Source organism: Gymnogyps californianus, chromosome 16 (genome assembly GCF_018139145.2).
Source record: "Gymnogyps californianus isolate 813 chromosome 16, ASM1813914v2, whole genome shotgun sequence".
In the NCBI taxonomy this organism is placed as follows: Eukaryota; Metazoa; Chordata; class Aves; order Accipitriformes; family Cathartidae; genus Gymnogyps; species Gymnogyps californianus.
Window position 1 is genome coordinate 8,262,652 of NC_059486.1, and position 26,254 is coordinate 8,288,905.

The 26,254-nt window shown below is 45.0% G+C and overlaps 1 protein-coding gene across 2 annotated transcripts in view; it reads right to left on the minus strand.

Moving 5' to 3' along the window:
* Positions 1–8,291: 8,291 nt before the first annotated feature.
* The window catches only part of FBRSL1 (fibrosin like 1), a 560,327-nt gene continuing 542,364 nt past the window's right edge, over positions 8,292–26,254 (minus strand). For both annotated transcript variants that reach the window (XM_050906498.1, XM_050906499.1), the window contains exons 13-20: positions 23,591–23,662; positions 22,992–23,021; positions 22,040–22,111; positions 20,596–20,728; positions 16,474–16,551; positions 14,586–14,669; positions 13,332–13,566; positions 8,292–11,263 (exon numbers count right to left, since the gene is read on the minus strand). In XM_050906498.1, the coding sequence (XP_050762455.1) occupies positions 10,030–11,263; positions 13,332–13,566; positions 14,586–14,669; positions 16,474–16,551; positions 20,596–20,728; positions 22,040–22,111; positions 22,992–23,021; positions 23,591–23,662 (1,938 nt within the window). In that variant the 3' untranslated portion in view covers positions 8,292–10,029. The remainder of the gene's footprint in view (positions 11,264–13,331; positions 13,567–14,585; positions 14,670–16,473; positions 16,552–20,595; positions 20,729–22,039; positions 22,112–22,991; positions 23,022–23,590; positions 23,663–26,254) is intronic.

Below are 26,254 nucleotides of genomic sequence, written 5' to 3' on the forward strand. Positions count from 1 at the left end.
AAATTGGAGAGGCTGCATAGACTGAAGGTATAGAAGGAGAGGGGAAGACAGTCCCTGTCAATCCCAACTGCTTATCTCACCTCTTCTTGTGTCCTGCTCCTGCTTGTCTTTGAGTGCATCCGGGCAGTGATGTGGTCAGCAGGGAGCTGCCTTGCCCCAACACCCTGTTTCAGCGTGTAGCAGGGCCCCACACTCAGCAAAACATAGGAAATAAATAGCCACAAACCTTTCAAAAGCATTTACGTGCCAACCACACACCTCCCCTTCAAAGCAGCAGGACCCCAACCAGGAAACACCTCTTTGCTCTAGAAAGAAGGGGCACTGTGCTCTCCCCATCCCTATAAACCCTTCAGGCTCCTGACGCCTCCCAGGTGCCTCTGTTTTGGGCACATTGGCCCTTGCCAGCAGCTGGGGGGGTTTGCCAGGCACTGTGTCCGTGGGCAGCTGGCAACGGGATCCTGAAAGCCTGGGCTGCGGCGCGAGCCTCCTCCTGAGCCTGGCCTTGCTGTGCCCTCCCTGAGCAACAGCCACCGGCCCCGGTGGTCCCCGAGGACTTGCATTGCCCTGCTTGAGATGTGGGTGGTCGTCAGGATGGAGATGGGGCACTGCGATCAGCACGCCTGGGCCCTCGAGCCCAGAAAGGCTGTGGGCGCCTCCGGAAAATGAGGACTGTCCTCCTGTCGCTGCTTTTGTAGTAGCAACTGCTGCGCCGAGATAAAAGCTTTTGTTTGCCTTTTCTCTCCTACATTCCTAATCTCCCTCCGTGCTGGTCTCCCCTATAGTCCATCAAGCACTTTTAATCTCTAATTGCATATGACTGATGAGCCTGAACTCCATACACGGCGTTGCCAAGAACCGCTTTTTTCAGAGCCTGCTTTAGCTCTTTAGGCCAGTCATAACACTCTGCAGGACCATTAAGAGTTTATAGTTTGTATACATAACACCCTCGGAGTACCAGAGGGTGGTTTATCCAAACAGAAAAGAATTGAGATGAATGAATGCAGAAATGACTTTTGGCCAGGAAATACTTTAATTTTAATTAGGGGGGAAGGGGGCGAGAGAGGAATGAAGAGGCTTTCTTCTCTCACAAAAGACAAGACTAATGAGTTTACAGCTGCAGGCGCTGACCTTGGAGCATCCCGTATAATGCTAGTGCTGAAATGTTTGGATGTGATGTTAGACCCGATAACCTTGCTTCTAAAAGGAAGAAATAAAGGGAAATGGCTGAATGGGGAGAGATTCATTTCATGGGGATGTACGGACGTATTTATTTATTTTTCCCCCTCTCGCATTCCCGTTCAGCTGCCTTTGGCGACACAGCCGTTCGCCCAGCTGCTGAGCTTCCTATGGGCCTCATCTATTTTGCAGAAAAAATAGTCAGTTACGGCAGTTTCCCCATATTTAGGACCCTCCCTCATTCCAAAGCCCCTCTCGCAAGCCCCCACCTCTCTGGAGCCCGTGGCTGGAGGGAACGGGGTGCCAGAGCCTGGGGGAGCCCCAGCGCTGGGCAGCCCGTGCATGAGGGACGATGCAGTCAGGGCTTCTGATGCAGCGGCTCGAAATAGGCTGAAAGCCTGAAATTTTCCGTGCTGGGCACAGACATCACCACCCGCTTCGCTTGGTCACTGGCTTGTGGCGTTTGAGCCTGTGCCAGCACCCGCAGCGCTGGGCTCGCAGTCGTCCCCAGCCCGGGAGGCTCCTTCTCCCGCCCTGGCAGCATCACGGCACAGGAACCCCTGTCCAGGCACGGTGCAGAAACGGAGCTGCCTGCCCGCCGGGCCGTGAGCTGACACGAGTTGTCAGCGGGGTCTTCCTGGGGCGCGTGCCAGAGCAGCAGCGACGCGGCCCTGGTGCAGCCCTGGACCTGCCGGGCTCTGCCTGTTCCTTGGGTGCATGGCTGCTGGTGAGCGCTGTGGCTCATGCCGGGCTGATCCTGCGCCTCCATCCCTTTGCGCCGTGCTGACTTCACAAAGGGTGCAGCTTGCACGTCTTCCAAAAACTGCAGAGCTGCTGCTCCCACATCCCTCCCCAGCCCGTCCCCGCCAGGCTGGGGACGTCGGCCGTAAAGTCTCCCAGCAGCTTCCAGGCACCCTGGCATGTCCTTCCTCCCCTGGAGCTCCTTCCACGGCCCCGTAAAGTATCTCGCCCCGCAGATCCTCCCACGGATGCTGCCATGCTACAGCCATGGCGATCATTAAACTCTCGCGCCACAGCATGAAGCTGCTCTGAGCAGTTGCGGCTGTGAAGCCAGTTTTGCCTCCGGGGAATCAACTCCCCCTGCCCTGCTGAGTCGGCAGCCAGACGGGCTGAAACAATAGTGCAAGTTAATGGAGCAAAACAACCATCGGTGTTTCCTATTAAAAGTATTTTTATGATGATGATTATTATTAATATTATATAGGGCCTGTAATTTTCTCCCGACTCACTCCAACATCTCACAAAATAAACAGTTGCTGTATTATCCCCTTGTAAATGAGACCACAGGATTGTAAACTTTAATTTGTTACTTTTGGCTGCTCTCAGGTTTGGCAGACAATTAAACCAATTCATTAGTTCACAGAGGCACATTTTTGGCCATGTCTGGCTGCATGAAGTCATCCAGTGAACACATTGGAGGCAGGGTGCAGAAAAACCATACAGTGTCTTTGCCACAGGACCCATCAGTAATAGTCCAAATAGGCCGGTGTGGATTTTGCAGACCCAGGTGGGACCCTGGTTCCTCCTGTCGCTCTGCCGTGCCCTGGGCATGTGCCATTGGCAGCTCAGTGCCCTGACTTGCTGGCCAGAGACGCGATATCGATCCTATATCTGACCAGAAGGTAGCTGGGTCATGCCTGAGGCTTAACCTTTAAATTCTGCAGAGTTTGATCAGTGAAACTCCATAGGACATGGTAGAAAATGCTGAGCTCTTGGAAAGGCTAATCGGGCTATGCATGACCTCCAGAGCCATCCCCACCAGCTGAATTAATTCCTGGAATAGCTGGGCTGCTTTCGATCCCTGCTTTCTCAGCTGCAGACACATGGTCAGCCTGTACAGCCCCATGACAGCAGTGCACGGCTTTTAGCCTTTTCAAGGCTACCAGTCATATGTGCTGAGAGTTAAGGTGTGTTTTTTTAAATGGAAGCCGTAACAGTATATTTTATGGTACTATCACCTCCCCTGTCCAGAGGGGCTTAGTGCAAACCACCCATTAGATGAGGTTCCCTTGTCAGAGATTTTTCACGTGCTGTAGCTTCTTAGATGTCCATTAACAAGCCAAAAATCCCGAGCCATATTAGTTTTGACAAAAACCCCATAAAATCCCTCCCTTTTCCTTTGTTCACTCCACAGTAGGTGTAGAAGCCCTCAGTGCCTGTGACCAAGTACCCATCAACATTATCAGGCCGGTGGAAAGGCAGCTGATCTTCACAGTGGCCTTGATGGCGGTGTGTATTGCTATTTGTTACTGAGGTATGGCAGGAAATTTGCTCACTTATTTTCTCTCTTTCTGCTAGTCCTTTGTTGGCTGATAGACAAGGTATGGCTGCCTCCATCCTAATGGGTTTTGTGGGAATCTACACACAAGTGGCTGAACGCATCCTTAAAAGCAGACAGGAGGTTTTCAGCTTGCAGCTCATATTGGTGAAATGCAAAGAATAACACAGATTCCAGAAGGAACCTAAAATGCTTTAGGTCAGTTTTCTTCCAGCTTTTTCATTCAACAAGCCATTAAGGAGACACTCTTAAATCCTTTCATCCTCCTTCCAAAGCATTGCATTGGCCCCGTGTCTGTGACAGTAATTCAGCAAGCCCCCAGGAAGGATTTTACAGGTGATGGTGGTTCCTGCATTTCTGTTTAAGAGCCATTGACCTGGATGAAAGGACTTTCCAAGCCATAGAGGGACATGGGACAGAAGAGGATCTTTGCCTCATGGTACAACTAAAAAAAAGGAATTTCCAGCATCTCCGCTCTTCTGGTACCATTAAGCCAATGTGGAAGAGATCCCAACCCCCTCAGGCTTGCTCTTACCCAGCACAAGGCTCCGGTGTGGTGCTCAGCTGGGCTCATTCCCTCTCAAGTTAAAATTATCCATTCCTTTCTTATTTCAGCAAACTGCCTTTCTCTCAAAAATCACTCTCATCTCAGGGTTTTTGGAGTAAATTTTTTTTCCAAATGCTATTTTATGGCACTCAAAATGAAAAGAAAGATTTTTGAATAATGAAACCTAAAACCTTCCCCGAACTAGTTCCCCACCACTGTGTTTCTCACTGGCCAGCACTTTGAACTTGGATTTGCACAGAATTCTCCTGTTTTGTAATTTTCTCTAAGCAATCCCACCACTGCCGGGGAGCGTCGCTGGGCACTGGCTCTCCGTGGGCTGGAAGTGCTGGAGAGAAGGAGAGGCTGCGGTAGGGAGCGGAGCATTTATGAAAAGCTGGTCACTTTCTTCAGTGTCTAACTGGGTTTTCCTTTTCCTGAAATAATAATATTTATTAACAAGAGTGTTTTGATAAAACAGTGAGCAAACGCTGCAGAAGAGCTAATTACGCCTTCTTATATTGCGACAGCTCTTCTGTAAAACAGCAGCAGAAACCTGCCTGCCCCAGCTGAGCTGCTGCTGTTTTCTTGCACCGGTTCTTCTGCCGCTGGCAAGGACGCACGGTGTGTGACCGAGGCCGATGCGGGTGTGAGCTTGGCCCCAGTCTCCTTTGGGTGTCTAATACATCCTCTGCTCCTCAAACTGCTTTTGAGGGGGAGATGAAGGGCTTCACCCTGCTGCGGGCAGCTGCAGTTCGCTGCATGAATTCGTATGAGGAGTTGGAGGAGGAGGATGAAGCTGGTTGGGTTTTGAGTCAAAAAATAAATCCTCTATTTTTCTCCTGTCAGCTATTTATCAAGGCTCAGTGCAAAGGGCCTGACACCCGGCCAGCGCGGCCTGGCTGCTGTGATCTGTGTGACACACAAGCCGCTGTCGAGCCGGTAATGAGGGACCTTCTGCTAAACGGCCAATTGAGCAGCCGGTGCCTGCCGAACAGCTTCATCGGCGGGAGGGACGGCCGGGTATATCTCTATTTTGACATGTCCTTGCTGAATGAGGAAGAGAACAAGCAGAAAATGGCTGATGATAAATGCAGCAATTAGGGAAGCTTAATGGAGCAGAAGGTTTTTTGTGAGAAGACAAAGAAATTGCCGTGCCGACACCTGCGATGAGGTCCCAGCCGCTGCCGTAGGGAGGCCTCCAGCTGTGCCGCAGCAGCAGGGGCTGGGGCAAGGGGAGACGACCCTTTTCCTTCACACACACATCCCTCAAAGGCCTTGAAAAAATATTTTCCAAGTTAAACTTCAAAACACCATTTGATTTCTCTTTTTCCCCATTATGTTCAGAAATCGTAGCCTGTAATTAGGCCTGTTGCAGCCCTCCCCTGCTCCCTGCTTTTTATTCGGTTTCACATAATACAGCGCGCTACTGGGAAAGGCGTTTTCCTGACAAAATATCCATCTCGGCAGTATGAAAGAGCTGTGGCCTCAGCGGGGGGATGCCGTCGTGCTGGACGTGGGTGGACATCAGGGGGCTCACCCGGACGCCGCTGCTGTGCCCGCAGTGACGCCGTGTTTAAGGCTGGGCCCATGACCCGCCGCACTCTTCCCAGAGCACTGTGTTTCTGAGCTAAGCCCTGGGCTACCAGCTCCCCGGGATGTGAGTAAGAGAGCTAAATTTGTTTGCCAAAGCCCCATTTCTCTTTATTTCCTTGGTTAGACTCTTCCCAAAGCAAACTGCTTGTGCAAAGGAACACCAAGAAGCACTGGGGAAAGCTCTGCAAGGGGGTGTGCAGGGAAAGACCCAGCAGCCCCCGGCATGGGGAAGCCCAGGTTTCAGTGATGGGCAATGCCATTTTGGTCTCTCACAAGACCATTACCAAATCCCCCCCCCCAACTGCAACACAACTATTTTCCTAAGACTTTGGCAAAAAGGAATTTCCTGAAGGAGGTAAAGGAAAGGTTTCCTTTTTTTGCTCTGTACGAGCCAAAGAAAACACAAACCCTGTTTTCCCCACCGCCAAGGGCTTCTCGGCTCAAGCCCGGGCTGCGCACCACTGACTTACCTCTTTTCTCGTTCTGGCACTTGCTAGCCTGCCCGAAGCAAAGCTGGTGTGTCTCGCTCTTGCCTAAGCTCTCAGGATATTGCATTTCTGTCTAGTTGCCTTCTTGTGCTTTCCCTCCTCTGGACCTGGGCGATGTCAGCGTTGCAGATCTGACGGTGGCAGCTCAGGCTGCTGCGGAGTCCTTGGGTTCCCCTGCATCAACCCCTTGTTCGTCTAACTTGGGGTCACCAATAACTAACTCTAAATATTTATGGTATCTATAAAGGCTGGAATGGACAATTCCCATATACTTACTATAGGTAATAAAGCTTGCTTTTTAGGGAAGTACTAGATCTTTTTGTCAAAAAACAGTTAATAATTTTGACAAGTAATCTGACTATTCATTACAGCTTTACAGATTGGCTTTTTCCCTCACTCCAAGATCTCCTGGTTATTTGTCTGTTTTATTGACCAGTCCAAGACTGGCCCTCATTAACTGAAGTGGGTGCACACCAAATCTCATTCCACTGAGCCCCGGTGGCGCATGGCATCACATTTCGGACAAAAGGTAACACAAGTGCAAGAGCTGGTCTCCCTCCTCATGCTTTCCTGAGCATCTTTTTAAAAATATGTTGCCTGAGGCAAGCAATGAGCCTTACAAATCCCATCCTCTTCCTCCCACCCACTGTCACTTGTTTGCTATATCCCACCCTTTGTCGGTGACTGAGGGAAGTCTCTAGGGAGACGGCCGAAAGTAGAATAAAAATGGTAAAAACTGCACAAAATGAAAGCTCAATAGTGGTAGAAATGCATAAAACTCAGGAAGTCTTTCTGTACCAGTTCTTTTTAGCAGAAGGTGGCTCAGCTGGGGTGGCTTAAAGGAATAAGGCTGAATTAATTAGTTTCTCTGTTTAGGTAATAATACTATTAATCATGATGAACCATTTTGTGAGAAGGCTGATACTCGGCACTGCGTAATTCTGCAGGAATCCCACTGTAGTGCAGCATTATTGATGGGTCATCCTCCGAAAGCGTAAGAGCAATGCCTCCTAATACAGTAAATGGCTAACCGCTGATTTTCTTTTAATACTCAGACTACCACAACATCAGTCACAATGAATTCTTCTGGCACCGGTGTGGCTGCAATAAGCAATCCTTCAGGAATGCCAGGAGAGCATGGCATTGATTTAATGTTCGCTTTTTAAATCGTACACGGACCAAATGCTTCCAAAGGGTTACGGTCCATTTTTGTATTTTTTTGAAATGTGCTATAACAATCCCCTTGCTCACGCTTATCCGCATCGGGAAGATGCAGCTATGGACTCTTTCTAACAGAGGTTAGGGAGGTTCATTTATGCAGGTCTGTGTCAGAGGTGGTGTCAGGCAAGATGTCATGTTGGACAATGGCACCAGGAGAGAATTACAATCCCCCCGAGCCAGCATTACGAATATCTTTATGCCGAGTCCAACACACTTTTCACTTCCACCACGTGTTATATGTTCCTCCGATTTCAGCTGGGAGAGCAGGTGCTGATTTTTAATGCCTATTTTGTTTTAAGCCTCCTTTCATCAGATTAAGGACCCTGCTATTTTATTTCATTTTATTTTTTTATGCTCGGTAATTTAGTCACACGCAAACTTAAAAACAGAAGCTGTAACATGCTGTTAAAGCACAGTCGCCCACTGTTAAATCAGTTACTGAGAGCAAAGGGGGCTTGGAGCACTCTTCCATCCCCCTGCAGATGTCTGCTCTCAGCCTACGGGAAAAGCTGAGGAAGCAAATGAAAATGCACGTGGAGAACAGTGCTTGAGGCGATAACCTTCCCGTAGTGATGCCGGCAGCACGATCCCTTCAAACAAGCTGCTGCACAGAGGCTGTGCTTCCTTTTCCGTCCTTCCTTCCCCCAGCAGAAGACTGTCAGATCAGCGCAGGAGGTGCAGAGCCCGAGGTGCCCCCTGCGCCGAGGCCACGGGGTGGGAGAGCTGCCGCAGAGCTGGGGAGCACCGCTCTCCGCCCCGGGTCCTCACCGCCACAGCTATTGCCTCCGAAGCATTTTATGGGCCACCTTCCTTCTGCCGGGAAAGATTCACAAACAAAATCAAATCCCTCTCCCGGCACCAACCCCTTCCGCCAGCTGCAGCAGCCGCCGAAGCACCGTCAATAAACCATTAGCCTCCGAGTCAACAGCACTGGCTACGACACACAAACACTCAACTACCTTTTTCATCCAAAATCAATGTTGTATTTATCTTCATTGATCTACAAGGAAACTGAATGTTTAAAATTACAGGGGGTGCAGGGGGGAGGATGGGGAGGGGGGGGAAACAAGAGTTACAGAGCCAAGAAAATAGTAGCGGATGGCTGAATTAACTAGAGAGAAAAAGCCCAGGATATATAAAACATGGACACTGAAAAATAAAATAAGGGAGGGGGGATGGTACAGCAAGTAAAACATGGCAAAATTTACATATGGATGAAAAGTAAAATTGGAAATAAAAAATAAATCATGCCAAAAAGCAGTTCAAGGCAGAACCACACTGAAACAAACATTTGCTTATGGTCTTCATGTACTATAGATAATATATCAGAATTTCTTTTTTTTTAATCAACCATTAGACTTTTTTTTGCACTCCTAAAATTCTACTTTGTCTTGTATACAGATTCCAATAAGAACACTGCACAATTAGCACAAGGGGTCCACGGAAAATTGTCCTTGCTTGCCAGCGATCCTGCCCACAACACAAAAAAAGAGAAAAAAAAAGGAAAAAAAAATAAGGAAAGGGTCTGCCGCATGGTACTGTGCCAGTTCCATCTGCTTTTGCCAGCTTGAAAAGTAGGAAACCAAAATTCCCTTCCAGGAGCGTGTGTCTCTCTCTTTCCTTGACGAACTGTCCCTTGTGTTTGTACAAAAAAATTCAGTCTCTCTTTTTTTTTTTTTGTTAAACACAAGCATCCTTCTTCCTGTTCACATGCCATTTCCATTCTGTCTCCATAGTTGCGAGTTGGTTGTTTTTGGGTTGTTTTTTTTTTTTTAAACCTTCCTCCCCCCAACATCCACTAAGACCTGCCTCCAAGTTCTTGCATAGTTGAAGTATATATGCCGTACTTAGCTTTCTGAGTGTGAATTTCTGACTGTGACAAGAGTATGAGTTGTAACCATGTTAACAAATAACCAGAGTGGTTCTAGAAACCATTTTTATAAAGTCTACCTATGTTAAGAATTTAATATTGGTGTACATTTATATTAACAGAATATTTACAGTTTGTTTTCTTTGTTTTTTTTTTGTTTAAAACAAGAAGTCAAAAAAAATTCCTCTTAAATTTCTGCATAATATAATAAGGCAAAAAACAAACAGTTTTGTACATTATTATTATTATTATTAATATTTTAATATATATCTGTAACTTCGGTTCCAAAGTACCAAGGTAAGTGATCAATTGGCCTCAGAAGGGAACCTCACAGTGGACTGTAAAACTACAGTATTTCCATAAATAATACTTTTAAGAAACCCTGGGTATTTTTTCTTAAGGATCTGAGGCCTTTAAAATGCAAATTTAACTAAAAACAAAAGCAAAATTTCTTCTTTTTTAAGTGAATAAAGAGCACAAAATTAAAAAAAATACAAATCCATTAAAAATGTTTCTCACATTTGGGAAAAAATGTACAAACTTGATATTTTTAACTCATTTTTTTTTTTTTAGCACAGAAACAAAAAACAAAAACAAAAATCAATACCTATATATTAAATTCCCATTCTCAGCAACCTTCTTGTTGGAAAGTCTGCATCCCCGACCCCGTTATTTATGGAAATGTGCTTAACTTCTACAAATTTTACATTAAAAAAAAAAGTTTACAGCAGTGCATTTTGTAAAAGGTTTGTTTTTTGTTTTTTTTTTCTGTTTGTTTTTTTTTGTTTGTTTGTTTGTTTTATATACAGGCGAGTTTAAAATTCAATGTTGGGGACTATCGTGCCTCTACTTCTTTGGGGTTCCTAGAGGGGGAGTAGTCCCTGGACTCTGAGTTTGTGAGTGGAGTAGTCCTGCGTGGGGAGGCAGGTCTGGTGCTGCTCGCTGGTACAAGAGGCGGTGGGGCGCTCAGCGCTGCAGTTGGTGGGTTCCTATTTAAAATCCCATTGTGCATGGCAGTGGATGGACTCAGTCTGGGGTAATGCATCCCACTTAAATGAGGCATGAAGGATGGCACGTGTGCCAGGTGACTTTCGATGGGGGACGAGTGCAAGTGGTGCATTCTGGCACGCTCAAGTTCCTCTCGTAAGTGCAAGCGCTCTCTTTCCTCCACTTGCCGCAACCGCTCCTGCTCTCGGCGGGCTTCAAGAAGGTTTTCATGATTATAGTCGTGTGGCTCCCTGTCTCTATAAGAACGCTCATGGTCGTAAAATCCAGAGGTGGTAGGGAACCTATGGATAGGATCTGTCCGGAGCTGAAAGTCCATTCGACGGTGCAGGTCTAAGCTCCGGTAGGCATCTCGCAATGGGTCCCTCATTGGGTCCCAAGAAAATCCGGGATGTGGCAGCCTCTCTCTTCCTGACAAAGGATTCATGCCTATGAGCGGGGTCATCATTCTGCTGCGGTCCAGAACATTCATGTTGTTCATCTGGTGCACGCTTCCCATGGAGATGGGCATAGAGGCAGCCATCGAGTGAGGCAACGATAATCCATGCAAAGTAGGTGGTGGGGGATGCTCCACTGATCGGGAGTGCTGTGAAGGCTCAGACCCTACCACCAGCACATCACTGTCTTCCTTCCTCTCCTCTTTGACTTTGATGTCATTCTTAATCTTCTGGAGGTCACTGGGAAGCTCTGTCTTTCTCTCCATGTCCTTACTCATCAGATTGGTAAGCTTCAAGCTCTCACTTAGTGCAGGTTTGCTGTATGGGGATACAGACTGGATTACTGGCTTCGTGTTGTCCTCAGAGGGTCTCTTATCATGGCTTGGAGTTTCCTTCACCGGGGAACGGCTCTCTTTAATCTTGTGTTCTGCTATGGGTGGCTCTCTCAGCCGGTCAGGGTGCTCTCGCTCCGGTTCTTTGGACCGTTCCCTTTCACCGAGGCTAACCTGCCTGATGGGATCACTGGAGGTTTGGCTGTTGCTGCGGATGAGATTGCTTATCTGATGTGTCACTGGAGCCGATGCCGGTGAGGATCTGTTTGAATGTCTGTTTTTATCCATGAGGTCTCTGTAAAAAGAGAGAACATACATCCTTGGTTTTGTGTGAACAAACATACATGTGATGTTGGACATGCACAGTGCTGCGTCCAGTTGTGTAATTCCAGATTGCTCAGAAAATGATTTGAAAAGCTCTGCTAGCATCAGCTATAGCTGTGATGCTGCACTAAAAGATATGCACTACCTGCCTTTACATACTACATAGAAAAAAAATGTAAAATGTCCACAATTTTGGGGACTAAATTGGGGATGCGTTTGAAAGAACAGTATATTCACCCTAAGAGAAAGACCACTTCACTGAGAAATGCAGGGCAAGAAGAATTCTAGACAGCTTATTTTTTTTAAAAAGATGCTTATTGTCTGTTCATATATACATCTTGCTGCCAGACAATGATCTTCTTGGCTGTAACACTCTTAGCGCAGATTCCTTTCCTAAAACATGGATCCAGGCACAGAAAACAGAAGCCTACAGAAATGTATGCAGGTGCTTCACATGACAGCCTCGTCGACTGGAAGCAGCCACAACATGATGCTTATTTTCCTATGGAGCTGCAGGAGAGTTTTTGTTGTTGGCAGTTTTGGCAGGTAAGCTAGGTGTTTAAGGAAAAAAGTCCTCAAAGAGGCCATGAAACTGAGTCATCGACCTCCGTTTCAAGAGGACCTGCTATGATGAACAAGGGGTTTGATGACAATGTTCATGGTTTAGATAGAGAGGCACGAAGGTTTACATTTCTAACTGCACCTCTATCTCCGAGCAAGCCAATTAGTCACAGTTACTCCCACCTCTTAAAGAGGGGAATAAATAATGCTCACCTTTTAAAAGCACTTTGCTCTCAATGAGAGACACTTTAAATGCAAAGTATGATGGTATGATTGAGAGAACTGCATTATGCAGCTGAGAGGCTCACTGATGCCTAAGTTTTATGCCGGGTTTGCTTTCGAGAGCTGTAAGACCTGAGTGCTGAAAGCTGGAGGTGTTTTGGGGAGTTCTGTAAGTATTTATCCCTTATGATTACATTTGCTAACCCAGATTTCTTTCTCTGCTGTAGTCCTGATTGCTGGTCAAGGATGTGGTTTATTAAAATCATGTCCAAACAGGGATGCTGGGGACAGCTTAAGCTGAATTAATAGAAATGTAATAGGATGTTAACCCCTGTATGAACACTCCTGAGAGTAAAGTAACCTTGGTTTGCAAATGAATTACACTAAAGCCAAGAAAGGAGCTTCCTATCTGAATGACTATCCATGCAAGGGTGTCAGACAATTTAACATTTAAAGCACGATGATTTTCAGCCTATTGCTTCCATGTAATCTTGTTCACAGACACTGCCTGAAGATCTCATTAAAAGCACTCCAGGCAAACTATGAACCCCCTATCACTAGTCAAATACACACATCTAAGACTTGCAGGCTGTTACTGCCTACAAAGAAGTAGCCTGTTGGAGACAACCGGGCTCTGAAATATAAAGGGCTTTACAGCTTCAAAATCATGTAACTGGAAGCTAATGAAGTATCTATAGCCCAGGTAATACAGTCCTGTCATTATTAGTAAGGGTTTGTCTACAATGCAATTTTTTAAAATCAGTTTTGCTAATGGATTCATGCACACTGCTCCAGATACGGGCATTTGCATTTTTATCTCATTAATGTCCAGCTAACATTTGAATTCATCAGCATATCTGTACATTAATGAGAACTATGACTGTCTCCAAAGGACCCATCACAATGCTACCTTCATGATTTCAGAATATACAGCAATCCTAAAGCAGCTGCATTGAAAACAGCCAAGTACACCCTGAAAACACAGCAACGTGCTCATTTCCTCAGCCTGGTGCTTTTTATTAACCTACTAGCAGGGACTGGCTTACCATATTTCCACAGAGGACAAATCCTAAAAGGCAAAGAGGTTTTTTTTTTGTGTTGCTAATACTTGTGCTTATCTGAGGGAGAGGCCTCTCAGCTGCTTCAAAGACAAGCAACGTTTTGCTCTGAAAATTATTTTACGATTGGAAAAATTAGAAAAAATATAGAGGAAAAACAGGCCTAGAAGAAAGTGCTCAAAAGCACACGCTGCTTACCTCTCTTTGTCTCTGTCATCTTTACTCAGAGAAAGATCCCTCTTCTCGGGCTCTCGCTCCCGCTCTCTGTCATGGTTTGTCACTGAGGAGCTTCGCTCAGAATCGGTGGGCTTGGGCCACTGTGGAGGTGTTGGGAAGGACGGTGGGGTCCGATGGAGTCTATTCCATGGCTCGTGGGGATTATTGAAATTCTGCAGGTTTGGGCCATCTTTGTGAGTAAAAATGTTGTTGTGAGCTAGAATAATGGCAGGGGGAGCAAAAGTCAAAAATAATTCAAACCGAATAATTACATACACATTTTTCACAATGCTAATCACAACCTGAACTGTCCTTTCAAGACTTTTTAATGTGGAGCTAATGGTGAGGGGGAGCTACTAGCAGGTGGACAGAGATACCTCCCACACTGGGTGTAAGATCCACCAGCTCTTTTAAGGCTATTGGTGGAGGAAGCTTTAACTATACATCTGAATAACTCAGAGATGACTGAAAATGCCCAGCTCCTCTTCTCCCCCCACCCCAGCACGGGTTCCAGCACAAAAGCATTTTTTCCTCCGCTCCTCTCACTGGCAGAAACTTTAATTTGTGGGTAGTTACAAGCAATCAGCTGCCTGCAGCTGAGGATTCAGGGACTTTTTTGTTAAAGAAACCAGACTATTTGGTGGTATGTATGTGTGTGTATAAAAATAGAGCTTGGCTGTAGGCTTTTCAGAACAGTCACTTGATTTTCCTCCATCAATCTTCAGCTGATTCCTGTTGCACCATGAGATGCAAAAGCATGCTCTCTTATGTGTGGCTCTCAAGCATGTCTTGCCTACAGGTAACATGTTTTTGAAGTAAAATCATTTTATACAGGTAATTTAAACTTCAGGCAACGGTTACAGAGGAAGTCTACACGCTGAATTAGGAATAGTATCAATAGCTGTTCCACCATGCATCTTCGCTGTTGAAGGGTGTTACTTTAGATGCCCATAGGGTCCCAGAGCTCAGTGGGGTCTTGCAGCTCTAGCACCTTTAGGAGCACACAAGGTACCAACCTTCAGCAGTGAGGAGACACAGAGCACAGCTAGTGATGTCTGTGACATGCAGAAAAGTTCCCACCGCAGAGACCTGGAAATCTTAGGTGCAGTGTTTTCAGATAGGAGAATGGAGGTTAGGAATTAAACTTCTTTAAAAACTACCACCAGCTGCTGTAAATATTAGCATGTGGCTTTTCTGGAAGGGATGTTTGTCTGCAGTAACCCAGCCAGTACTTACTCAGAGCATGACTGCCTAATCCTCCAAAGGCATTGCTGCCTAAGTTCCCAAGGCCGCTGAAGGTGCTTGACCTGCTAAATGGATCTGGAAAGGCAAACAGGGATTTAGCAGGCATTTAGCCAAGAATGTTGGAGAATGAAACGCACCCCTCCCCTTCTTAACGGTCTGAATCCAAGTAGGATTAGGCCAGACTTTAAGCTGATCCTTCTCATTGCAAGGTTCTTTGCACAGAAAATTCCCATCATGTTAAAATGGAGAAGGGATTCAGTGCTCACTCTGCAAACAGGTGCTGTAATAAACTTTTGTATGCCAGTCAGAAGGGAACTAGAAATTAAGGTCTAATAGCTGAAATTAGGGTGGCTGCTGCTGAGCTATAACTCTCCTTCCTTATCAGTCCTAATAGCAGAAGCATTGCAATTGCCTTGAAAGAAGAACCTCAGCAGGCTCCTCGGTCAGCATACTGAGGGGATGCATTGTTTCACTCTTGTTTCTGTATACAACTTTCTACCCTCTTTGTAACAGTGCATAGAGACAGTCCTAAGCTAATTGCTACGGACATCCATCCTTACACCAACTAACTTTGGCCTGTTTGTGCCAAAATCCTCTCCCATAATAGCTTCCCTGATCCCAATGGTGGTGGAAATGAGAGTGTAGCCTTAGGAGCTACTATGACAAACGGATGGGAGGTTTGTATCCTTTGAGGCAAAAGATGAATCTTGCCTTTCCTAGTCAAGTATCTGACTATTTGGCTACTGGCACTGGTCTTTATAAAAAGTCCTGCCTTTTTTTTTTTTTCATTAAAGGCACCCATCATCAGAAGAGGTTCCTCTCTAAGCGGATATAGCCCGACTCTTTCTGCACTCCAGAGATGGCTATGGGTTAAATTGTACCAGTGTACTTGTTTTCTTTCCTACTGGTCATCTCTAAACAACTCCTCCTTCTGCCCACTGGCTTTTTGACTGTCCCTTTAAAGTGTTTAACTCGCCGTGTTACAGGAGGTGTGCTGCTCTCCGCTTTCTCACCAATATCCTTATATTTACAATATCAAGGCAAATAGCACAAATAGCTTGGATCTTTAAGCAAACAGCTATTTGCTTATTTAACTTATTTTTAAACAGCTGTTCTTGCCCTTCCCCTTTGATATTAAGTAGTTGAGTGACTCTGTAGAGATACAGTTAATTTTGACAGAATGTTCAGGAATTGATGTAAATCTGGGTATTTGCAACAGAAAAAAAGTCTACTAGGTCATGTGGCATGCTACATTTACTGATTGGATGAGTGTTACTAAAACATTAATCAACAGAGCTTGAACTTTAATTGGCAATGAGCTGCTCGTGAGCTTCTAAAATGAGGAAATCTGAGAAAATCAGGCTCTCCTTACTGCCAATTAGGAAACTGAAAGGCTGGCAAAATGTGCAGAACAGCTATTTGCCAGGAACTGCTCAGTGAACTTTATTAAAGAACCTAGCCAAGAACTTTCATAGGTGGGAAGGGGTACAGGAGGAGCCTATTTTAAGCTGTGGCTTGTTTGAGGTACCTTTGCATACTTTTCCCCCATTTCCCTGGGCACATTCAGCAGCACAGAAGGGCTCTACAGGTCACATTTCAGCTCCTGTGCAGTGTCCCAGCAGCAACAGGCTTGCCTGCTGTGCAATGCCCTCTTCTCTTGCAGGAGAGGGTCTGCTAATCCTACCCCTCTCCTTTGGAGGAGAGCAGAGGGGATGTGCTGGGAAGCTGGCACGGGTGAGAAGCTGGCTAGCTTCTGGTTCCTGAGACAGTTTAAGCCTCTCCCTTCCCTAGTGCTACAGTGCCTCACGGCAGGACCACACTGGAGAGCCAGGAACGGGTCAGAGGTGTAAAGGTGAAGGCAGGGTTTACTTACACTTACCTGCCAAGTGGTTAGTAGGCAGGAAACTGCTGTGGTGAGGTGAAGGACCAAAAGGGGTGGTGGCTGGATGTGTCGCACCTGTGAGAACAAGGTCCCTTTTTAGTTCAGTGGCAAGTGACTGCTTGCATACACAGAGGTCCTGGCCATCACATTCAAGAACAAGATGCAAAGGCACAGGCCAGATTTAAACATAGCAAAGGCAGGGGAAGACCCCAAACACCAGCCGAGCGAGCTACAGGCACGATTTCTCCGAGTGCCCTTTAAAGGAGCCTGTGGGCACGAGGAGGCAGGAGGAGACCTTGCACTGAGCATTGCTGCTCACCTGTAGTAAGGAGGAAGTGAATCTCTTTGTCTGGCATTTTCAGTCATTATTCTGTGTTTACATTAAAAAGGGTCAGCCGAGGTTATGGGCCCAGACAGAAGGTGCTTGGGAAGTGACTGATTAGAGTCTATATGAAACACCAGTTAATGACAGGCACGCAGGGAACATCAATCATGCCTCTCCTATGAGAGCTCCATCTACGCTATCACATCTGTCTCTGCATCCACAGGCTCCCCTCGCGGTATTTTTTCCCTTTCCTAGGCACTGCTCATTGCCATGGTGCCACGCTACCTCATGAAAAAGGAACACCACTGCTGAGCATGCTGGATTACATTAGGTTGAGGCAAGGTGAAAGAATGGGCTGAAACAAGCTGGTCTGCCCTGTCTTTCAAGGTGGACCACATTCATGCAGAAAATTCTGCTCTCCTTTCAGAGCAGAAAATGAGAGATTTGCTTCACAGGCAGACGCATGCGAACCTGAACAGGCTTACAACCACAGTGTGAAAAGCACTAGTGTCACCTGCCACTGGGATACACGTTTTTTGGAGGAATATTAACTCCCATGTATCCTGCAGATGACAGTATGTTTGGGCAATCTCATGGGCCTGGCTTTCGCCCAAGATTAGTACAGACAATTTTCAGGATGCACCTGAAATCAACTTTTGAATATTTATGTTTCAGATGCGTGTGACAAAACGTTTCTGTGGCTCCAGTATTACACTGACAAGACCAGCCCTCTCCAACTGTTTAGACTGTGAACGTCCTTTTGGTGCCTCCTCCCTGCCAGTGCTTCCACTACTGCAGACAAAGCAGAATTAGCAACTATCATAACTTTCAGATGCTGCCTGGATGCAAACACAACTTCTGCCTCCCTTGCAGAAAGCAAGACCTGCCATACCCGTGCATTAACTGTCTCATTTTGTTAGAAACTAGTAGTTCCACACAATGACAGAAGCAGCACTTTCCCGAGGACATGTTAAGTCATGTGCAAAATAGACCAACACCTAAATAAAGCTTTTCAGTGCTCTTCTCTCATATATTTTGTTGGTAAAAAGTTAACTTCCCTTAATACTAGGAAGAGTAACAGGTCAACTCTAGCAAACATCAGCAGCCACACTGGGCATGAATATGGGCTCTTCACTAACAGCTCACTTACCCAGTCACTGCTTTCTCAAGTGGTAACTTTCTATTATAGAAAAGAGGATTATGATCCTTCTCCTCCCACCTGGCACTCCAGCTCTCCTGTCACCTTCACCACAATGACTTCTGCCTTGTCTGTGGCCCATATAAATGATTCTGACCAGTGGCAGACCTGCTCTGTTAAGTTCCTGCCCCTCATCTCCAAGCCACATCAAATGCACGGTTCCACCATATATCATCAGTGCTGATAATACTATGGAAGGTCACAGCAAAAGTGGGGGGAAATGGGGGGAAGAAATTAATATGCACAGGAGAGACTGCATCCCAGACAGCGTCTTATGGAGCTGCTGGTCAGTCCCTGACCTGGTCTTCCTTGGTGACAGAGCCCAACAACAGACAGTCGGTGTAAAATGCACTCCTGTGTCCAGAACACGAGCAGACTATAAAACCGGAGAGGGAGACAGCGCTGCGTGTCCCTCATCAGCTTGGGCACCACAAACCTAAGCAGCCAGAAAATGAGTTGAGGAAACTTAAGAGAGACCACAGCAATGAGACCTGGAGTTATCTATAAACATTCTGACCGCTCCAATGCTTCAAGATGGATGGAGACTGTCATCTTTCTAATCCTTTAAGATTTCAGAAGGTGTATAATGGATGGGAGATTTCTTCAAAGGAGACGGCTTACAAACTCAACTACACGGGCTGATAATAAAAAATCCTCCGGAGAAAGCCAGGAGCGGCATTGCAGGCTGTCAGGTAGTTATTAAATATAGCGTCTGCCAGGCAGCTGAACATCCGTCCTCAAGACAGGTGGCCCTAAGATAACTTATGTCTCCCACAGTAACTAGGCAATGCAGCAGAACCAATGATTCACATCAACTGCACGCTTGTTCGATAAGGTGAAAAGAATGCCTCGGATATTGCAGAGTAAAAGATTTATTCATCTATATATTACTGCTGCAATGTTTGTTCACTTTGATAGCACTCTTTACTTAGATTTACTGTTTGATGGCTCTTGTGATTAATACACTCACGGACAAGTTGCTGTAAGGTTGTTTATCTCTAGTGAAAGTTTTCTATTAATTTGCCTTCTTTAATGTATCTATTCCATACTATTTCCCCTCTTGCTTTTATGAATGGAGAAGCAAGCCATGCTTGAATCTTTAAGAGAAAAAGCTCAAGATACCAACTGGACTGGTGCTTTTCTGCCTGTTAGGGTAAACTCTGCCCAATATAGCCTTCAGTAGCAAAACCATACATGAAACAAGATTCTTGTAACGACAACACAGGACAGACTGAAGACACTGGTAAGGAAACAGCTGCCATAGGAAAACAGTCAGAGGTTTGTAAATAAGCTGTGTGTATGCATCCAAGCAGATGCAATAAATACCTTGGCCCGTACTATCAAAGTACCTTTACAGAGACCAAAATACAGGGTAGCATCCTACAATGTACAGCTAGTATCAGCACTGATTATACATGGTGGAAACAGGCCTTTGATGGCTAAGAAAGGGGAAGAAACACAAACTGAACCACCGGTGGAGTTCCTGAAGGCTATCCAACATCTGCATTTGAAACTCAGTTCTCACGGAAGTTTCAGCTTGATTCTTGTCTGTTGCTTTTCTGTCACATTTGGGACAAAATTCGTAACACTTCTAACCTCATTCATTTCAACAGGGTTGAACCAAGGCTGAATATGACCATGTCTGCACTAAGTTAGAATGAGAGTGCAATATTGCATCACAAAACCAGAGTAAAGTTAGGAAAGAAAATTACATTAGTTGCCAATTAATAACATACGGAAGGCAGACTTGGGCATCTTAAACACAGAAAGAAAATCAGAAAAAGTCTAGGGGGAAAGTTAAGCCCTGGGAAGAGAACAAAACCAACATTTGGTGGATGGCAATCTACCAGTGACCTCCAAAACCAGAATGTCAGAGTTGCAGTCTCCCGTGGTCAGAGCCATGAAGAACAGTGCAGTGAAGCTTACTGCACTTTGGTAATTGCATTAATTGTAATTACTCCTCCAACAGATTGGAAAGCAATTGATCAATGTAAACTGTATTTAATTTTTTTTTTTTTACTCAATATGCCATTTTAAGCCTTAGAGATTGCTGGACTTTGTAACACATAGGAGGATTTTATATTTAAAAACCAAACACAAATACACTGTCTGTGATATTTTCAATGCTGTTATTGAAGTCTTCCTTTTACAAAACCCCCTTGTTTTCAGAAAACAAACAGAAACTTGGTGAGTGGAGGAGCTGAAAACAATAACATGGCAAATATAAAAGCAAGAAAGAGACCGGGGCCACTTCCAATCCTGTGCAATGGAAACATTTTCAAGTGTTTTGTCAAAATCATTTTTTAAAATCACTCTACAGCCTATTAATCAGGACACATAAGAACCAGCTGCACAGACATGAATGTAAGAGCCAACTGCTGCAGCTCGGTGACGTGCAGAGGATCCTGCACTGGAGGCGGTGGCAGAGCCCAGCCCAGCGGCTCTGAGAGCCCAGGGCACAACAGTCGCCAGTGCCTCCACACCCCTATGAACCATCTTGCCTGCTTCAATTTTTGAGGCATACGTAGCTGTAGACACACATTACATATACTGACTGTTTGGGGTTTTTTTGCAACAAATGATGATCTTCCCTTACCTGTGGTAGAAAACAGAGGCCTGGCAAGATCCTGTGGATAATGGAAGCCTGGAAACACTCCAGGGGCGGGAGGTCTGCTGAACAGGTCAAGTTTACCACCTATCTCTAGCTTGTGGGGATCCAGCTGCATTTGCTGTCAAATGATATAAAAACAATCTCATTATAAAATTCCTTTTTTATGGGAGGAAAAGAGAGGGAGTTCAGGCTCACTCCTGCTTAGCCCTGCCAGGGAGAGTTAGCGAGAATGACAGCAGCGTCTCTGGTCACGTACCGCAGTCATGCTCTGACAGCATCTGTAAGGCCATTTCGCTCCACAGCCTCTCAGCTGCCTGCCTCATCCACATGAATAAGGTCTGAAGTGAGCTCTCAGCCCCTCAGCACACACAGTGGAGCATGCAACATGATACACTGAGCACACTGCACCCCAGGATCAGTCAGCGCTCTCAGCCTGACAAAAAATATTCTGCAGGCAGAAAGCTGCCGACAGAAGTCTTGAGAGCTGGGTGATGGACTTGTCTGTTTTGCTTCTCCAGTTTGGAAAGAGAGAGATGTTCCTAGACTATGCCCTTCCTGCAGCTAGTATAGCTCAGTATGCAGACAAAAGGTGAAGGATAAAGAAAACTATGAGGCTCCTCCAGAGGCTATTTTTATCCTTCCCCTATAGAAATGAGCATGGTCAGAACTGCACCTAAGTCATCTAAGCCTCTCAATAGCTTAAAGATAATATATTTGCTTATTAAAAAAAAAGGACATACACCACTTGTAGAGGCATTAATTACAGTGCACCTACTTAAGCACTGAATAGTCTTCATTAATGCAACAAAAAAACTACAGCAGGAGCTATGAAAAAATAAACGCTACGGAAGTCCCATTATCAGCTATTCTGCTTGCCACAGGGAACGTCGAGCCTGTAACAGCACCCCAGCGTACCTATGTCTTGTTACCTCTCGAGTTTTAAACCCCCTCCCTCTGCCCATCATCACTGCAGTGCAGAAAGCCCAACAACTTCTAACACAGTAACTATCAATCTACTCGCCTGCTCTATGTTTTGTAATGTTCTTCACTTCAGTCATTTCATTATGAATGGGATAATACTCTATATTCCACAGGAGGTACTAGTACAGAAGGGAAATGACATTAAACACGTATGCTTTGTAAAAAAGGTGGATTTGGGGCAAAATTACCTTCTCCCTCCCTTTCTTCTTCTCTTTCTGGCTGCGCACTTAGTATCTCCTGCTCATTTTGCTACCCTTCAACCCAACTCCTTTGCCCTCAGATAAACTTTATGGTTGCTACAATAAATGTTAAAGGATTGAAAGTGTTAGTTAATCAATACAGGCAAGCTTGAGAATCACCAACAGCAACTGCTTCCTGCTCATTACGGACTAAAATATGATCTGTAAGCCAAAAGACTTGGCTTTGTTCCAGAAACTGTCTGAATTACCTTTATCTTTTGCTGGTGATGGTAGATCTGCCAGGCGATCTGTACATGAACCGCACACCACTTCCCGGGTTTCTGCAATGGAAAGCACAAGAATTTAGATTAATTTATACGTTAGCAATCTGCATCAGATAGAACATTTCATTTCCCTTACTGTCAAACAGGCAGCTAAGCAATGAGAAAGGCTGATTACTAAAACGGCACAATAGGTGATCAGCATTTTTCTCTGTACTGCAGCAGATGATGTTTAAATTAAGAAGGAAACAAACAGGAAGAATGTGGGATGTAGGATATCTTCCTCATCTCATGGAGATCTGATATCCCTGCCTTGTTCTTTCCTACTTGCACTCCCTCCTTCATAAACCGAAACAAATGGCAGCAAAGAACAGTATGCCATGCTTAAGAGACAGCAACGAATAGTTAACAGTTCTGTTTCTGAAAAGAGCCCTGTTCATTCATCTCTGCTACACTGCAGGCTAAGTCATGCGTGGTTATTATGGCTGCTTGCATTTGGGGAGGAAAAGGGTATGGACAAACAATCATCAGGGATGAGCAGTGCCACAGCTGAACGAGTTACTGTTTTTCAGCTGAGCTGTGGTACTCACTGTAGGGTGTTTTTGTGGAACATCAGAAGCACAAATAAACACACTGACCTAAGCCACCATGAATCTGATCACTGGTGAATGTCCGTCCATGCTCACAGTCATTTATTTCTGTGACCCTTATTTCATACTGTGAACTATTAATGCACATAAATGGATGCAAAATAAGGCTGGTATTCAACCTAAACGTTACTAATCAGAAGCAGCTAAGAGCTAACTAAGAAATTTTTCTTTAAATAAAGGATGAGTGTGAAATTTTCTACTGGACATGTTAAATTTCAAAAACACATGCACAATATTTGAAGTGTGTGTGTATATATATGTATATAAAATCCCCCACAAACCTTACTTACTCTTACTGGAGGCCTATAAGGGTCTGACACCTATGGAAAAAGCAGAAATAAAACAATCAGTCTTTCTAAAACTAGCTGATATACAGAAAGGTGGGGAACTTCCTTCCTCTGAACAAATAAAAGCATTTAGAAAGCAATGTTCCAGAGAAGTCCCCTGTGACACGGGAAACCTAAAAGGCTTAAAGGAGGCTTAAAACTTCTCTTTCATTCCTTGCACCAAACTCAGCAAAATTTTATGATAAACAAAGCAGCTTCATGCAAGCAACTGAAAAGTGCCAGTGCTTTTCCAAACTTTATAACTGCTCTGAAACGGAGCGCATAAAACTACTCTCCAAGCAATGCTTAGGGGAAAGACCTTGAAAGGGTTTCCTGCCCCATTTCCCTCTGACTTTGTTTAAAGAAGTCAACACATCCCTTTGTATTCATGACTCGTGGAGGCTACTGTTGTCTCACCAGAAAAAGAAACTTCTGTCCTGACTGCACATTCAGAGACTAGAAGGCCAATTTGCTCACCAGCTGCTCTCTTTTTTTTATGAGCAATCACTGTGTTGACTGTAAATCCAGATAAGCTGAAAGGAAGGTTATATATTGTTGCCTACCCCTGGAGTCTTCTGCAGCAGTGTATGGTGGACTGTGCCTGGTCTACCTGCTACATCAATAGGGTTTGAAGTCTGAAAGACAAGAATAGAGCGTGAATAATACTGTATCATACCAGTGGTACATTTAACATCTCTATCTGATGTTAATGGCATTTATTAGTCCATGTTTGTACTGTGCTTTGAACACGCATATTGCTACATTAGTGCTAAATGTTATCTCTTACTGACAGCCAACAGCATTTAACCACCGTGTCATCTATTATTATTTAGCAGCAGTAACAGTATTACAGCAGCACCCCTAAGCCCCACTGAAATCACAACCCCATTGTGCTATGCAGTATGCGAGTGGATGGGAAGAGACAGTCCCTGCCCCCCAAGCTTATTCTTTAGACAAACCAGGCAGGCAGTAGGAGAGAGCATGAGAGAGGTGGACTGACTCCCTCCATGTTTCAGGCGGCAACCAGTATAGCAGTCAGGAACAGAACAACTCAAGCCTCCTAGTCCCATATTCCACCTATTGGACCATGGCTCCTCTCCGACTGGGGCTAGATAACACAATGGCTAAAACAGCAACAGCCCATCTATTTGCTTTGACAAGGCAAAATGAGAAACCTTAGAAGGTGCTTGTGGGTCTTTTATAGCTTTGCATTGTTTATCCCATCATTTTCCAGCAAGAATTAAACACCTCATTGAACGAATCCCTATTCCTCCTCCGGATCCCACCTGTTGCCCTGTCCTAGACAATCCCCAAGAACTCGTTCGTCTTCTCGCTCTGGCACTGATCCATCTCCCACTCCCAGAGCAACTGCACCTGGTGCCTCCGCGCAGCTGAGTGCAGAGGGGTTAAACCTCATTCCCCAAGAGATTATTTCACTCACATTTTAGGTCAAATTACAGTAGATTTCAAACAGTCGAACTGTACAAGGAATGAGTAAAATCATGGGTGTGGGAGGAAAGATAGGTTTTAATTTGTCTAAGGCTACGTAACTTTCAGACTCATTAAAAAGAAACTTCTCGTGTGTGTGTGTGTAGGTAAGTCAATGAACTCCCCAGGCAGATCTCTGCTCTCAGGGCCTGTCTGACAGCTGAGGTATATATAAGGTGGCAAATAAGTTACAGCTATCATACAGGCAAGAGCTTTAAGATCACAACATGTTAATAGCATGGTGTCATCCTGTCCCACTGTCCCCTGGAGAAAGACGTGAATGCTTCCTCCAGCAAAGTAAACTGAATACTTCTGACCTTTTCAAGTTAGCTTGTGAGAAATGGCCTTCGGGAAACTCACTGAGAAGTTTACCGTCAGCCTGGATTTATGTGCAGTGGATTTACACGCACAGCTGTAGACAACTGACACAGGAAGGGGAAAAACAAAACCAAGACCTCTGCTTTGGAAAGCAAGAAGTACAGGATTCAGTGTGCCAAAACCAAATCATCAGGTCTGTAGTGATTATGAAGGCTTTAGTCAAACAGCTTGGGAGGGAGAGACCATAGAAAAATGATGCAGTAACGATGACCAGAGTGGCTTTGCCCAGCAGTTCAGCTCTGTCTCCTCTAGGAAACTGGCAAATAATGTCAAAGTGGCAGATCCATTTTTCGACCTATCCCTCTTTTTTTCAGATGTTAGATTGCACATAAATACAGCACCGTCCAGAGATCAAGAGATGTTAGTGATTAACCATGGCACCAGAGTGTGACCTTGCGCTGCTTAAACTTAAGCTAGCAAATGTTCTATGTATCTATCATTAAAATGAATTAAAAGCTAGTTATAATACAGCACTAAGAACCGTGTAGAAATGTAAAGGGTCTGTGCTCACTTTTTCTTTCTCGCTTTGTAACTGCTTCTCTTTGGCCTAATGGTATTTTACAGTGAGATGGTATCTATAAAGCTCTGTAATGAAGATGGAAACCAGAAGAGCATGCTATCGGTGTATTAGAAGCTCCTCATTAACAGTAGCCTTATGGCAAAACTGAACTCTTATCTTCACTTTAGCAAAATTTTGCCAATTACACCTTATTGGTGCAGCTCCTTTTCTTGGAAAGTCAAGTTCACACCTGACAACTTGGGGTCTGTAGGGACCCCTGGCATCCCTTGCAAGAATAGCAACAATTAACACTGGCGAACAAACTCCATCAAGGGATAGCTATGTTCTGTCCCTCTTGCTCCCTCCGCTTAGATGCAACTGCTCCCCTTCTGTGCCTGTAGCACCACATACAGAACTCTTGTTGAAAAAAGCCATTTTAGAGACTTTACTATTTGTAATGTATCCAGAAAATAAAATAATGTAAGGGATTCAATGGGCACTGAGGAAATACTCCAGCTTCCATTAAAAAAATTAAGTAGGAAGGTTGTAAGAGGCCTTATTTGCAGCAGTTGCTAATTACTGACTTCCACTGACGTCAGTGAGACTGCTGAGGGAAGCACACCCCACAGCCCTGCTTGGTATGGTTATGGAAATGACCTTCCAAATGCAAACAGAAATGGGCTGGCTACAGTGCTGGTCCTTCAAGTCTTCTAACACAGTAGCAGAGCTCTATGGAAATGCAGTTCAACATAAGAAATCTCTAAAACCACAGTATGTAAGGAAGCTAAACACATGTCACCTTACAAATGGAGTAAATGCTCCATTTTCAAACAAATGCTATATAGATATAATGCATCTTTCT